Raw genomic sequence first — 16,448 nt, forward strand, 5'->3', positions numbered from 1 at the left:
AATGAATATATGAAAGTTCATATGTTTTGAACTGCGGTTATAGATACGTATGATGCACGATCCTCGCAGTAGAGAGCGCTATTTATGCAATAACGAAAATCAGACCTGAAAAATATCAGGCCTGTACGGGATTCGAACCACTGACCTCTGCGATACTAGTGCAGCGCTCTACCAATTGGGCTAACAAGCCAACAGGGAGCAGGACAGTTTATTACGAATAAAGAGTAAATGAGTTACCTTATTTACGTTGTAAGTAGACCGGGAAGTGTTGGTTAAATATAATTTTCTGTAAATAAAGCTCTATATCCATAGTCCATATTATACCGTTATCATGGTAACGTTCGGGAAGTGTTGCTTGAGTATCCTTGGGCAAAATTTTGCAATTTCGTTGACTCAAAATGCATTAAGGATACGCCTCGTGTCTTGGGTGTTGGGTCGTGTGTATATATTCACGCGTTACAACACTTAGAACAATACTAACCAAATATCCTAGAAAACCATAACTTATAATAAAATATTTGAAAACATAATAATCATTGAGTCTTTTGGTGGCCAAATTTCAAGGCAAACTTAAATCCGTGAATGTCGCCGACAAAACTCTTTAGTGTATCCCCGGAAAACTGGCAGAACCTTTCCTACTAAAGTGAAGCCCTTTGTTCCAAACCATTTCAACCGAACCTGGAACAACGGCGATGATAGGGAAGACCTTCAACCTGTTGAGGAAAATACCAAAGCTGGTATCCCGTAAGGAACTGACGGACACGGTATCGTCAGATTACCGGCCCCTCAGGAGGAACTAACCAATACATGGCCGTCGTATTACCGACCTCACACGGAGAAGAAACGAACACAAGAGCGTCCGAATAGCGACCTTTCACGAAGTTCGGACGAACGCAGTACTGTCCGATAACCAAAATCAAAGATGTTCCCTGTAATTATCGCTTATGAAAAATAAGCAAAAAGATTTTATTGAACAACCTTGAAACAAGACCTAACTCTTACATTAAACAATTATCAAGTGAGTATTCATTATTACGCGGTGTTTATGTACATACACTTAGAAGATGAATAAAAAAAATCCTTTAAGCAAATATCTCGGTTGTGCTGGGTTAGGAAATATTCTTGAACTGTAGTTCTGAACATTTCGGTCCTTTTGGTCAGACAGCTAATACAACGAGACCCTAAGATAAAGGATATTTACTGCAAGTTCCCAGTGTCCATTGTAATTGCCTTAGTTTTGATTTTACTTAACTTAATCGAAAAGTACAGCCTTCATTGTATGCGACTGACTCTTTAAATACGGCTAACTTCGTGTTATCACGAACAGCCCATTTACAAAACAATATCCATAACACAATATCGACCGGGAAAACGAAAAGTGTACTAACCAACGCTCTAATATTTAGCTCAAAAGGTTAAGCAGATTATACAATTTTTCAAAGTAGATTTGTGCACCTAACTATTCTCCTTTCAATAAAGGGATTAAGTTTCTGAAGAAACGGTGGTGCCGGGGGCGGATCTAGGAATTTTTGATTGGGGGTTCAAACTCTGGTTCAGAAAGGACTGTTGGACTCTTTTGAGGCAAATTACTTCTCCCCCACACTCCTTCCCGCCAGTCGCGGTTGCACGTTATAATTCCTTGGCCGCTTATCGTTTACTTGGATTCATTAAAAAAAATCAGCCCGTTAAAAAGAAAATATATGATCCTGTCGATGAAAGAATTTCAGTCTCAAAGTTGTAAGCGTCAGGTCTGATAAGGGGGTGTTCCGGACCCCCGGACCCTCCCCCTGGATCCGCCACTGGGTGCTGCGTCCGGTGGGGTAGTATAACAAGGTAATTTGGTTTTGTCAACTGAGTTGATAATGTAAATTGGCCCACCGTAAAGAGATTCAAAGCTGACGTTTCGAGAGTCAACCCTTCGTCAGAGCGACGAAAGGCCAACACTCCTGAATACGATGGCACATCCCATATAAGTCAGTCGATGGTGGGTAGGGGATGTTTTACTACACGCTTGTTTTGTGCGTGGGCGGTTCCTCAAAACCGACGCGAATAAGGTAGCTGATGAGTCACAATGTTCGTATTAACTTTAACCTTTTCTTCCCTCACCCCTTTCCTTCTCTAAGTTCAAACTTAATGTTCCACCTACAAAACCGTTATGCTATTCACTATACTTTTACCTTATGCAAAAATAAAAACATCTGCAAGAGTAAATTTTCTAATTCCTACAATTCAGATTAGGGGGTTAGTAAAACCTGAAGGTTGTACGTATTATAACGTAAAGATTAAACAAAGCGGTCAAATTAACCACCTTGATTTGAAACAGTATTGAGGAAAATATACATTGCAACAGCCGACTGTTGCAATGTATATTGCAATTTATTATAGAGATACTGATGAAATACCAGGATTTCTCCTTTTACTAAAAAATCATATCTTCACCGCGCGCAGTGAATATACTATTTTCATCTTTCACGTGTGAGGATATTGGTGTGGCCATGGTTACCAACATAATTATCCAATTACAATAGAGCTTCTCGCTCAGGCGCGCGGTCGGTTGATTTGAAATTTTTCTCTTCTTTATTCGAATTTTGACTTTTTCGGACAGAAAATAGAACTATTATTTTCTTTATTTCCCCTTTATAACTTTATATCCGAGTTTCATAGCATTTCTGTGACAAGAATTTTGCAAAAGATGACCACTTTTTGCTGTTTCGAAAATGAATAAAAAAAGTTGTCTTTTATGTGGAAATTTCATCAGTATCAATATAATAAACAGAACATTACATGGCCGCTTGGGGATACGAATTTTATCTTCGAGTGCTGAAAGTATCTCTCACCCGTTCGCTGCGCTCACTCGTGAGAGATACTTTCAGCACTCGAAGATAAAATTCGTATCCCCAAGCGGCCATGTAATATCCTCTTTGTATAATGATCTCCTAAAAGAGAACATTAAATTCACCTCTTAACTCCCAAGGGGATCGAAAAGTAGCTTCTCTTAACAACTTATTATTATCATTATCCAGGTCATAGGCGATGCCTATGAGGAAGAAACGAACCCATCAGCTGGAGGGTGCAATTTGTATAGGTAATCGCATGGGCCGAGTAAAATTAAGGATTAATATCACGCGTGTTTTTGGAAGTTGCTGAAATTGCCCGAATCGCGAAGCGACGAGGGCAATTTCAACAACTTCTGAAAACACAAGTGATCCTTAATTTTACGAGGACCATTGCGATTACTTGTTAATGAGATTGAGGAGAAAATTACTGAATTTCTGAATGCGCTCTTCCGTAATCAGTCATAGGAAGCCATTTAAAGTTGACAGAGAATCAATGGCCACAAACGCACGAATGAGCTGAATGAAATTTTATTTTTGCACAAACGGATACCAGGACTTTGGATAGGCTTTTGATTTTAGACATCTCTCCAGTGATGCCTCCATTACTTTAAGGCTTACTTTCAGGAAGTCAGGCTCATATTCATCCCCGTTTTCTTTTCGTAACTTGGCATAAAACTGCGCCAGTGTTCGGTCGAGGACATCGCTCTCGTACTCTTTTAAATTTTCTTAGAAGTTTCTTTCATTCGCCGCTTTTAAAAACGTCCTTCCAGTACTCCGTGCTTTTCCTCGTGTTTTCGTTTTTACTCTTGTCTTTTAATTCTTCGATATATTCCTCGTCAACTATCTCGAAACGAGACGCCATTGTTACAGAAAATCTTCAGCAACAACTTTTCGATAGCATAAGCTGTTGCTAGGCAACCTGAGTACCAATCATGAGCTAGTAATTTTGCCCTCTTCTCAAGCAAAATTAAGAAAAAAAATACCCTTTTCATTGACCAATTAGCATTCAGTAATTTTGCCCTCTATTTTATTATAATATAAAATAAAATTCACCAAACTGATCCACGAGGAAATGTATGGGGAGCTTACGAGACAATTGCTGAGTTGATCCTGGCAGTTTGAGGGTTAAGGGAGTGCGATTTTACACAGCGACTGTTTCATCATCCCCTTTCGGAGTGCGACCGTTAGCATTTCCGTCAGCGGCTAATTCTTGATCGCGAAGCTTCTTCAATCCTTGAATCAAGCGGTCATGAAACACTTGGTATTCGGCTATCATAATGTCCAAAGTGGCATCTTTAGAATTGTCGTGAGGGTGAAGTTTAACTTCGTCCTCGCTGACTGAGTAAGAACCCTTAGGAGCAAACTGCATACGCTGATTTCCTGCAGGAAGCAAAATGTTTGTTTACATGTATAATCGAGTATTCTTAATTAGTTGCTGCATCAAGCTTCATCGTGGGCTGTTAAAACAAAGAAGAGTTCGTGTAACACCACACTAAAAGCAATAACGGCCAAGACGATAACAAGTTCACAACAAAAGTTGAAATACAAAAGCATTACAAATACTAAAATTTTTACCAAAAGTAACGAAATTAGAACAGGTGCCGAGTTTATGGCAACGATACACAGCAAAAATGACTCAATTTTTTTCACTTTTCCCACATTTCCGGCAACATCAACCCTAGAAAAATAAAACTATCTTCCATATCTAATGCGAATATTTTAATTTGAGTGTGAAAACAGCCGAGTGCAGACGGCAAAAAAGGTCAGTCTTTTGCAATTTGTCGTAAACATCTTTCTGAGCTTATCTCATTAATTGAAACTATCCCCACAAATCTTCAAGTTAAAGTGGATAATGTTATCAGCAAGTCAGGATGAAACACAAAGATAAATTTTGACTGAATGAATTTAACTAAAACAACATTCGAATGATAGTATACCTCAACTAGAAACAACTCAGAAATGCTTACTTGCTTTTGGTCTGCGGTACAAGAATTCCCAAGAAAGGCCTCCGATGAAGAACGCAGCAGCGACACCAAGTCCGATGTACATAACGAGAGAAAAGACATTTTCTTCATATAACAAAACTTCTGCAGCTTCCAGCTGCTGGTTTTCGTCATCAGTCGGATTCTATACAAATAAAATGCAGAAAAACTTATGTTAAGTAGCTTGATAAAATGTAAAGAAATTTTAGCGCTTAGATGGTGCCTTTTGTCGACATTTCACTTGTGCCCTTGAATATGAGCCCTAGTAAAGTTTCGTTTTGTATTTTTCCCCCCCTCTTTGTTTCGTTTCGTTTTATATCTTGTTCGAACGGATGGAAAGAACGTTGATGACTACAAAAATCTCACGGTATCAATGAACTCTAGCGAACCGAGACTGGCCTGACTTTAGAATTAGAAGATTGAGGCAAATTAAAATGAAAAAAAATCGCAGAAAACTCTTACCTTGAGAGGGACCAAATTAGCAGCAATGATTTCAAATGTCTCTCGAGGGTGATTACGTAAGAAACTTCGAACACATTTCTCCAACCTTGAGGAATTCTTGGGTAACACCACTCCATAGGTGATTGAGTGATCGATGTACCTCTCGATTCTGATTGGTTCTTTTTTAATCAGGTTCAACGAATGGGTGAGGACGTAGTTGTCCACTAGAGCACCATCGATTTCGTGTGCCAAGAGAGCTTCAGTCATTTTCATCACGTGAGGGAAGACTAAGACGGTAGAAATGACCACTAAGTAACACATACACCCCATTCGATGGTCTAACATGCAATACGGGTAGATATTTTGCAAGTTGAGTCAAGCACTGAACAAAATGTCCGGGCCTTGGAATTTGGTTTTGGTTTGGAGAGGGTGCGAGAGAATAATATAGCAAAACACGAAGGAAATGTCTTGTCAATGATTTCCTTAATTTTGAACACCTTCATGCTTTGCATCGTTGGTATTACATGGATGTGGGTTGACACCACTGTGTTTAACTGATGCATATGTAATACCTTTCATGTCAGCATTCATGGTCACACCAAGTTTGAACTCTTCAGTTCCGTTCACTGCTCCGATCTGCCACAGAATGTGACAAAATCCATAAAAAAAAGTTATCAAATAGAAACAAACAAAAAAAACGACACATTTAAATATCCAACAGGTTGAGAGACGAAGATAACTTGAGAGGGAACACAGAAAGCTGAACTAATTAGAGAGAAAGATCTGCAAAGAAGCTCATCGTGTTTATCCAAACCGTCCTCTGCAGTAAAAGAACGTGGAATCCCCAAATTTTAGGTTTTCTGAAAGCGGGAATAGCGAACTCTTCACACTGCCCTTTGTAACTGAGAGTTGCCTTAACATGTCATGTCGACGAGAGGTCTTGCGTCGTTGGCGACGGTTAACACTGAGTCTCGTGTGAAATTCTTGACACAAAATTTGTAATTCAAATAACGTGGATGTTTTTCTGAGCGTGTTAAAACCCTGTAATGTTTAAAGAGGATGACGATGACGACAAAGAAGAGGGGAAACAGTAGAAGAAACAAATTAAAAGAAGGAAAAGGTAAAGAGGGAAGGACGTTGTTCAACGAAAAAAAATTGTTGAAAACTACCTTTGAACCATGAATTTTAAAAATTTTCACGGTGCTAGCAGATAACGAAGCTGTCACAAGGGCTGTAAAAATTGAGATGATGATAACACCCGTTATGATCCACAGAATACAGAACACACGACCAAGGGCTGACTTAGGAGAACGGTCACCATACCTGTGATAAAAGGAAGCAAATATCAAATTAATCAATCAGTCAATTGGCCAATTAGCCATTAGTCAGTCTGTCAGTTAGTCAGTCAAGCAGTCAAACACTCAATAAGTCGGTCGGTCGGTCAGTCAGTGAGTCAATTCGTCTGTCAGTAAGTCAGTTATCAGTTAATCAGCCTTTCACTCAGTCAGTCTAGCTAGTTGCCAGGTAGGTAGGCAGTCCACGGGTCAAGCATTAATCTATGTGAATAAATAACCTCCCAATGGTGACAGTTTCAAAACAATAAATAAATCAGATCAGTGATAATAGTAAAGCTTAAATAAATAAACATTATGTTGAAATACAACAAAATAAATACTGCATCTACCAAGAGTCCGAGATCAATCAGCCACAGAAAAAATTTACGAACCCCACAGTTGTCATGGTAACAAGTGCCCACCAGAAGCCTTCCCAGGAACCTCGTAGAAATGGTGGTGGAAATTCTCCAGGGTTGCTGGTGTGATCCTAGAGACGGACAAACAAACAAACTATTACGCAGGAGAAAAAATTAGTTCTTGGATGTTGCTTGGCTAAACTTCTTAACTCTTCAACGAAAAAGAGTGGATGCTTTGCGGAGGAGCCCCAAAAAGAACTTTTCGTTTTCAAATATTGAATTTTCATTATTCCTTACTATCATATGACTCGACTAGCACCGCGTGCACAATCCCATAGAAAACCATTGTGAAAGCTGACGTGCGTTGGGCAGGACGGGTTGAAGTGTACTGATCCGGAAAAAGCTGACCGACCCTCGGCACACATGGCTTTGTTAAAAAACTTATGGAATATGTGAGTGAGAATAAAAAAATTCGCGGTTTTTTTTTTATTGAAATTAAGGTTTCTTGTTTTGATTCGAAAAATTAAGGAAGAGTTTTTACTGAGGAATCTTTTTTGTGGTTGTCCCGCGTGCACCCGTAAATCGCTTCCTATTATGGTTGAAACAAAATTACGAAAACTTCAAAATTTAGTGGTCCTATGAGAAAATGCTTGTTGATTGAGTTTGGTCGGGCTGCACGGGAATATATTGGCTCTCCGTCATGAAACACGCGCCTCGCGCGTGTACTCAAGTCAAATATCTTCCTATCTAGTTCTACCACTCGGTAAATAAGTACATATTATTAATACAAGCTCAACAGAAAGTAATTACTTGTTGTCCTCAGCCTCTCAGAGTAGCCGTTTCGTAGGTCGTATTGGAGTTTTGGTATAAGTCATCGAACAAATAGGAGAAACCCCACCCCAAACACAGAACCAAGCCAAATATCATTTTTGGTAACTAGATCTTCCGTCTTAAATGTACTCCAATTTCTGAAAAAATAAAAGCAGCTTACCAGAAACCAGATGATAATCCCAGAAAGTGAAGCTGCAACAAGTATAACCACCAACATTGGCCAAGCATTGGCTATTGTCGTAATCAGAATGTGAGTTTGAATCTTGTCGGGCTGTTCATTGTGCACAAGAAGAGTAACACGAGGTGCCTTCACAATACCGATAAAAGGCCGGTCCCTGGTATGGAAAAGGAAAAAAAGTGACTGCTGAGTTATTTTCAAAAAGGTCGTAGTAAAAAAGGCCTCAAACAACCCCCAAAAAACTATCTAGGCTCTGCGAATGGAACCTGATGGATCATCTGGCCTTACCAAACTGATCTAAATTTATCAAATACCTTAGTCCTCCGTATGCATTTTTTTTTCATTTCAATAGTTTACACCATAAGCGGGAAAGTTTCTCTCATTTCTCTCTCATTTGCTTTCACCACTAACGTTTTATCCCAAGGAAAAACCTAATGGCCCGGGATCTCTGTGATGCACATGACTACACGTAATGTAACGAGCAACTGATTTCAAACATGGATTGGAATTTGGACGCAGTTGTTCAAAGAGTAAAGATAAAGCCATCCATCCTTCTTTACATAGCACGCTGCATCACGCACGTATTTTGATTGGCTCCTTTGATGATCAATCGAAGGAAAGACTGATGACGTCATATCTGTGACACTCAGCTCCGCCTCGTGTTCCACTTTTTGTATTCTTGACTTATTTGACGTCATCTGTGACGCAGTACTGAAGAGACGCACAGCAACATAGAAACTGTTTGTTAAACTGATATCCCAGAAAAAGTATTCTGACAGATGGATACTGATGAATAAAGGCTGATAGTTTCGAAAGAAACTGTTTGGGGCTGCGTCGGTGGGGGTAACGAAATAATTTGGATATATCAACAAAGTTGAAATGGTAAATTGGCCACCGTAACGATTACAAAAGCTGACATTTCGAGTGTTAGCCCTTCGTCGGAGCGAATAGAGGAATTGTGGGTTGTGTGTGCTTTTAAAGGCAGAAAATGGAGCTACGTTCAGTTGGGGGGAACATGGCAACGAAAAAAAACAAGAATAAATTAGTGGAATGAAAAGCGTTCGTTGATTCCTGTGGGAGTTAGACTGCCGGTTTGAAAGATGAGCTTTTGTTCAAGAGTTTTAGGGCTTTCCTTGCTACGTAAGTGTAAGGAAAGACCGCAGATTGCCATATGTTGCTTAGAATGATTAGGTAAATTAAAATGCCTAGCGACTGGTTTCGATGTGTCCTTGTCAGATAGATACACACTCCCGCTTTAGATAAAATTATCTACCATTTGAACAAATGGAGTCAATTTCCTGTAATGTTTCAACCGTTTTACATCTAGCAGTGGATAACACGTAGATTCTTAGAAAAAGAATTGCCTCGATTAACACCAAATTGAATCTGGCCAACATTAACATGTTTGATCTCTGCATGGAAAAAATAACTTTCAGATCTTAAGATAAATGTACGCTCAGTGTACATGCTGTGTAGTTACCTGAATATATCGGAGTTGTCGTATCCGTAGATAGGAAACGTCATATCAAACGTGTCCTTTTCAATGTCGTTCTCTACGCTCCGTACAGACTTCGAAAATTTTCCAAACGATACTTCAGTATCCTCGTGACAACAGCCCGAGACAGCGGCCTTCAGAATGCCAGGAAACATTCCGTCTACAGTTAGACCCTTGATTCGTTTGTTCGTGGTTGGATAGACAATGGTGTATGGGGAGTATAAGTGCCACGCGATGGATATGGGCAATCCATTTGCACAGCGGTGGTCTAGGGAGTAGTTTTTCGCCATGTCAAAGTATTGCTGTAGGTTTTTACTTATCTTAGGAACTTGGTCCTTCGCCAGCGAAGAGAAAGGTATGTGGAAGGATGTTTCCGAGTGATTCCTTTTCGACCAGTAGGGAAGAAATATGGCTCCAGTTTGAGGGGCGAATTTGAGAAGTGTTGTGACGAAAAATATCAAGGAAAACATAGCTTCAAACCCTCAGGAATGGACGCTGAAATTGAAAAGAAACATAAGACAAACATTTCAACAGCAGAGGCTTTGTAATTAAATAAAGCCCTTCAGGAGGGGGTATCTTGGCTACTGTTGTCCGAAGCTGAGAGATTGTCCCAGAAAAATGAATAATAGGCCGGGAAACGAAGCTCAGAGAGAAGATGAGAAGTTTTAAGGACAATATCAGTCGACATACAAGCATTGGAGAAAGCCAGAGAAAGCTAAACATTACCTGCAACAATTGCTAAAAGTTCTTCCTGCTCTTCTTGTTTTCTGCCTGGATATGAGAGGATACGATTTCCACTAGAAAACCTGCAAATGAACAAGTACTGCAATGCAATCACTTGCAATCGAAACTAAATCAGCCTTGATTAGCTCTTAAAAAAAATAAACATTTTCATGACGAAAGATAAAAATTTAAGGAAATTACAGGAATGCTTCGGAGAATAATGTTAAAATGCCCTGCAAAACAGCTGTTAAAGGAAATATTCCTTAGCTTGTTGTCTATGTGTATTTTGACTGCTTAATTAAGTAAACAGGAAAGCTTCGAAAAAAGTTAAACTTTGTACCTAAAAAAAGACAGCAATCACCAAACTTGTAACTTGTATTGTGTACTAAGCCTACTTACGAGCCATGTGTCTCATCGGGCAGGCGCTTAACTCCGGTTTCCGTTGCATGAAGCGGCAGGACTAGTATTTAAGATACTAAACGGTTTCATTAAAATTTGATTGGTTTTGGTTTAATAAACATTTGATAACGAACACTTCACCCCGCACCAAAAACCGTGGAATTTGTTACACAATCATTTGTTTCGTCATGGATAAACCGCCTATGTCCCTGCAAATGAAGGAGGTTTTACTTTCTCTTGACAAACCTCGTTTTAAGCGAGGAACATCTACAGGTAGCCACAGAAACAGTGTTCAAAGTCTCAAAGACGAAGAAAAGTTCCTGGGCATTTCTCCCGCCTAGGAAAAAATTCAAAATCATGATGGCAAAATATTTTCAAGCATGTCAATAGAAAAAGAGAAATACGTTCGAGGGGAAATTTGCAAGTCATCGCCTCATCTTATCTCCGATCAGCAATGTAGATTCAGATTGTATAGTATTCTGAAGCTATAAATTTTGAAGCGGAAATACGAACAAAATTCAAGTAAACTTCCTTTAGAGAAAATTTTGATTTGGACAACACAAAAACTAAAAGAAAAAGCAAAACAAAAAACAGTGTTCTGTTTCCAATCTCGGTAAAATAAAGCCTCTAGCTTCACAGTTTTATAATGTACATCTGTGCCTCTGGGTGTCTTTTTGTGTATCAGCACAGCGGCGAAAATTAAGGGCCAGTTATTTAAACAAAGTTTAGACATTTTATAACAAAACCGCGTCTTAGAGTATGTCGAGTTCCGCTGAATATTTTATCTGAACATTTAATACTGTGAACAGTACCAAGAGGGCTGAAAGATAATCATGATGGACAATACGTAAGGCCAACTGCTTGCGTAAAACTGCGGTTTGGGTTGTACCTCGTGTAAATAACCGGCACTAAATTTTTTTGTTGATTAAACTAACAAGTGAATGCCGCGTCTGGTGAAAAGGGAATAAATATTAAAAGAAATCTATGAATGAAAAATGTGTTCACAGAGGTAGTTAAATGCGTGATACTGTCACGATGTACTTTGAGAATAATTCAAGTCGTCGTGGTTAACGCGCCTCGGTAAATGAGGCCGTCCGTCTTTACGACATATGCTACTGTTCGTCTTTTACATCGCTTTTATCAGTTCTTTATATGATTCATTTCCATTATTCTTGACCGGTAACGCTCTATTGCCCTCTCAGTGAAACAAACTTCCTCATCCTCCCCCCCTCCTCCACCCAACCTGGTGGTTAAAATTTCTCTACACCGACAATTTGTCTCATAAGATATAGAATTTCCATTTTGTTTTGTGAGTATATCGATTCCTTTTTGCTATTTCATTCAAAAATTTTAGAAGTTATCAACAATCGAGAAGCGTTTAGCTATTTTCAGCGGCCAACGGCAAAAAAAATTAAAGAGCCTACGATTCTAATTAATTGAAATGCATCATAGAATTCAATCGGCAGGTGCTGAGTGGAAGAGCCTCCAAAATAGTCTTTTTTATAGATACTTTTACTAGCGCACTTTGAGTGCCGGTCTCATGGCAAAACAAGATACCATCATAAAGTTACATGACACCTCCCACTTTTGTATTCCTCGAGATATTTTTTAATTTTTTTTTTCTTTTTTTTTTTACCTGCGCTACATTTGTCCCCTTTCAACGTAATGTTTCGCTGGGAAATGCTTCAGTGAAAGAAGTGAACGTGCCAAGATAATTCAACTCTGACGATCACTTAGATTTAACTTGAATAGTAGCGTTAAATTATCAAGCGCTAATTACAAGTAAGGCATACAGAGGCAAAGTACTTGGTTAGGTTATGCCAAAAGTGCTTATAAAGCAAAGATTGTATTATCACAATCATAATCTAAAGTTTATCGCAACCATTCCTAGACCAGAATTAGAAGATAAATAGATATGACACTGAAGAACGTCTTTCATGTTAAAACAACAACTCAGAATCGACTGAAATGAAATGGATGATGATCATCAGGGAGGATTAATTATTCACAGCACTTCATCAACATTTTAGCAACTACATTACAAAAGGATGAAGCATGATTCAGGGATACGAACGATACAAAAACAGTAGAGAAATATAATACCTTTCTCAATTTGTCCCTCTGCCAATAAATCGATTCTTTCCAAGGAAATTGGAGATCGCTAAACATAAACTTTGTTCCGTGATGGCGAGAACAACAAAGAAGAAGTGACGAACATTTTGCATCAAAATATGTATGTCAGATTTCGATTACTATTTGGCTTCAATTTTTATTTTGTTTCGAAGTAGGCCAATAATAGGACAGGAACATTGTGGGCTTGCAACCACCTGGCATAAGCAATTTATTTAAACAGTTTTTCCCTTCCAAACTGTCTGAAATTAATTGTAAATGAATTTTAACTTCTTGCTAAAGCTCATAGTTAACCTATTTTGTGTCTTAATCATCACCTATTGCTGAAACTCATCCTTTGTTCCTTACCCTCTTCATTAAAATACGAAAACTAATGAAAACCTTCTGTTGGATTCATTTGCGATAATCGTGCCATAAGGAGAACATCTGTTTCGGCGTCGACACAACTTAAACCGGATCACAAATGGATCACGGACCGGATCATGGGTGAGAATGAAGTTAAAGTACATTAAAATCTGAATTAACGTAATTTTAATGTAACGTGTAAAAACAAAGTCAACGGATACAACATCATGAACTGCTCATGAGTCATGTCAACACAAGACTTTTAAAACAACTACTTCATAAGTTTGAATTTTATTTTGATTTTATTATTTTCAAGCGGTTAAAAAAATGAAATCATATACTAGTAGGAATACCTATTGGTACTGCATACTCCTGGTAGTCCGCGGACTCAAAATGTGCCATGGAATGCAGCAATTTATTTGTTTAAAGGGTGTGAAGTGTAAACTTTGTTTCCTAGCGGAAAACAAATTACAGAATGTATAACTTCTTGTAGTTGATCCCTTCTGCATAATATCTTGTGGTCGATTCTTCATATGACTGATAGTCTCAGGGGGCTTAGCCAGGATTTTTCAAAGGGGGGGTCACAGAGGCTACTTGCCATTTACAACGCTGCTCTCCCGCGTGTGTCAGAGGGCTCAGTCGTATTATCGCGGCATGAAGCCCCATATTAGAGAGATTAGAGAGATTTAGCAAGAGGACGGGAACGTCATTTCAGAACGGGAGAGCGCGCGGAATAGTCTGGACACGACACCATTCAACTTCCGGTGTTAGCGTTGCCGTTCTCCCCAAAAAGTTCAGGACGTCATTTCGCTGGTTTTCCCGTCGTGATCAGAACGTCTGGGATTTCCGTCAATTGTGCTCTTGTAAATCGATCGAAACGAGATAATACTATTTGGAAGTATTTCAAAACTCATGTTCAGGATAACTGGGTCCCTTTCTTTGTTTTAATCGGTGCATTTTTGAAAACTTGTCGCTGCAATGTGCTGGATTCCCGAAAGGAAATTGGAACAATCGTTGGCAAGCGATCCAAGATTTCAGGACTCTGTTTGCTTTTGAGTGAGCAAGGCTTTAGACAATAAAAGGGCTTTTCTTTAATCCATTTCTTTAAGCCTATGTGAAAACTCTAAGAATAGGATGTTGTTGAATTTTATCATAAATCGATTCACCAATAACCATGCTCCAAGTTGAAGTTTGGAGTGGTCAATCAAATAAACTATCACGAAGCTTACATACCATAATTTTTTTTTATTTATTTGTTGTCGTTGTCGTTTTTACCGATCATGAATGAATGCTTTGTGGATTGAAGTCAAAGATTAACAATTTAAGAATTTTCTCGGGTTTGCACTGTCTTAAACTTTTTTAATCAGCACCGATGAAAACAAGAAAGTCGTGCTCACGCAACAAAAGTAAATGACAATCAATTTTATTTCGACACGACTTTCTAAATCAAGTAATTTTATTCAGTCTAGAACAACTTCGTCGAAAAAGGAAGAAACAAAACAAAACAAACAAAAAACCGAAACCAAGTCTTATCCTAAGCCTAATCGTTTCATGGGTGACTTGCCTTAACTTTTTCAGCGTTAAACAAGAACTCATCATAAACAACTTTGCCGTTGGGTCGCTTGGTTTCTACATGGTTTCGCCATAACCCCGTTCAAAATGCTTTGCACCTCTAAGTATTCAATGTTCAAAAGAGATGTACCGTCATGAATGAATAGAAATATTCAGTAAACAAGGGGAAAAACGATGATGATTTCCAAATTATACTTTGTAAAATTGCGAAGATGAGCAGTGCTAAAACTGAATGGCACAAAACGAAAAGACAGCAAAACAAATCGCTAAAAAAATATCTAATGGGCTCTAAAATTCGAGACAGGAATCAACAGACACGAGTCTTACCTGGAATGGATCAATTATAGAGTTTAATCGCCCATGTGGTTCATATATTTATAAACATCTAACTTTCTGTAACTATATTAATTATCCTCTGTTTCCGCTTGTTGCATCACTCTCAAAGAGGATAGTTTCGTTGTCCTTAAAGCTGTTTGTGAAAGCGAAAATTCGTGTTGGGGATCTTTGAAAAGCTGAGTTCAGGCTATTGAAGAACAGATATTGCGCTGACGTCTCGTTGCAACGACTGCTAAATCACTTCTGAAACACAACGGGGCGACGTTCTCGAACCAGTTTCTTACCGGCATTTTTGCTGCGCGCGCCGTTGTCAATTGACGATCCCGTCCTCTTGCTAAATCTCTCTATTAACTAAATTCAAGAGCCGTTGTCGAAAATACTTTACAAAAAAACCAATTTTTTATAAAGTGGGCTTTCCAGCAATGGCTTTTACGGCCAAGATACTGTCATGGCGTTTTTGCCACCTGAATATTGTAGGTTGTTTGCTCTAAAGAAGGCCTGCCAAGGGGGGGGGGGGGGGGTCACGGGCACCCCAGGAACCCCCTTGGCTACGCCCTTGAGTCTCTATGAGACATCACAGTTCATAATTTCTCGTCGATGGCAACTCGGCTATATTTAAATAATAGTGTTTCTGTCGAGGAACTACCAGACCGATCGGTCCGAGACATAACCACTCTATTGTCTTTATTGTTCACTGCTAAATTTTCTTCCGCGCGCCAGTTGAAAAACATTCAAAACCCACTAAATGCAGATCAATCAAATATTTATTCATGCGTACAGCCTGTCACAAATGTCAATAATTCACAACCGTACATTGGCTAAATAATACGTTAGACCTGTCAGAATTGAAAAGTCACTGTTTTTCTGATCTGTCTAACTTCGCGGCCGCCAAACCATTCAAAATCATTCACGGATGAGCACTATCCATCCGGGTATTTTCCGTAGACGGGCACTATTTAAACAATAGAGTGTTTCTGTCGAGGAACTATCGGCTGATAGTTGCCCCGCGGAAATTTGATGTTCTTAAAACAAATATGCTAGTTTTAAGAACATAAAATTTCCAAGGGGCAACTATCAGACCGATAGTTCCGAGACATAAACACTCTATTGTTTTTATTGTTCACCACTGAAGAACCCGAATGATTTAGGGCTACAATTACGAGTTTAATTACGGGAAAATCCTCCTTGAACTTAACAATTTCATAGCGAGTGAGTTATAAAGAAAACAAACTTTATTCAAATTAAAGAGAAAGCTTTCGCGGAAACATTTTTATTGGTAAAGGTAGTTAAAAGGCTTCCGACCAAATTTTCAAACATTTTTTTGAAAAGTAATTGTCACGATGTGACACCTGTCAATTGAAGAGTAAAAATATCATACGCTTTTGAAGAAACAACAGTACTGGTGTGAGAAACACACACAAGTTAACTGATCAGGGGACAATTTTCTCGTAAAGAGAAAAACAGAGATCTTACGGAAAGTATTTTTTAT

General features: G+C 38.8%; 1 protein-coding gene across 1 annotated transcript; it reads right to left on the minus strand.

Annotated features, from left to right (window-relative positions):
* Window positions 1–932: 932 nt before the first annotated feature.
* LOC148725703 (uncharacterized) lies at window positions 933–12,803 on the minus strand. Its single transcript, XM_088729935.1, has 10 exons — window positions 12,680–12,803; window positions 10,181–10,260; window positions 9,440–9,949; window positions 7,942–8,116; window positions 6,987–7,081; window positions 6,430–6,583; window positions 5,833–5,896; window positions 5,282–5,547; window positions 4,805–4,964; window positions 933–4,217 (listed from the first exon to the last, which is right to left on the minus strand). Exons 3-10 carry the CDS (start codon window positions 9,922–9,924, stop codon window positions 3,979–3,981), a joined length of 1,638 nt encoding a protein of 545 aa, XP_088586061.1. The 5' UTR covers window positions 9,925–9,949; window positions 10,181–10,260; window positions 12,680–12,803; the 3' UTR covers window positions 933–3,978.
* Between the last annotated feature and the right edge of the window lie 3,645 nt (window positions 12,804–16,448).

Source organism: Stylophora pistillata, chromosome 8, assembly GCF_964205215.1.
Source record: "Stylophora pistillata chromosome 8, jaStyPist1.2, whole genome shotgun sequence".
In the NCBI taxonomy this organism is placed as follows: Eukaryota; Metazoa; Cnidaria; class Anthozoa; order Scleractinia; family Pocilloporidae; genus Stylophora; species Stylophora pistillata.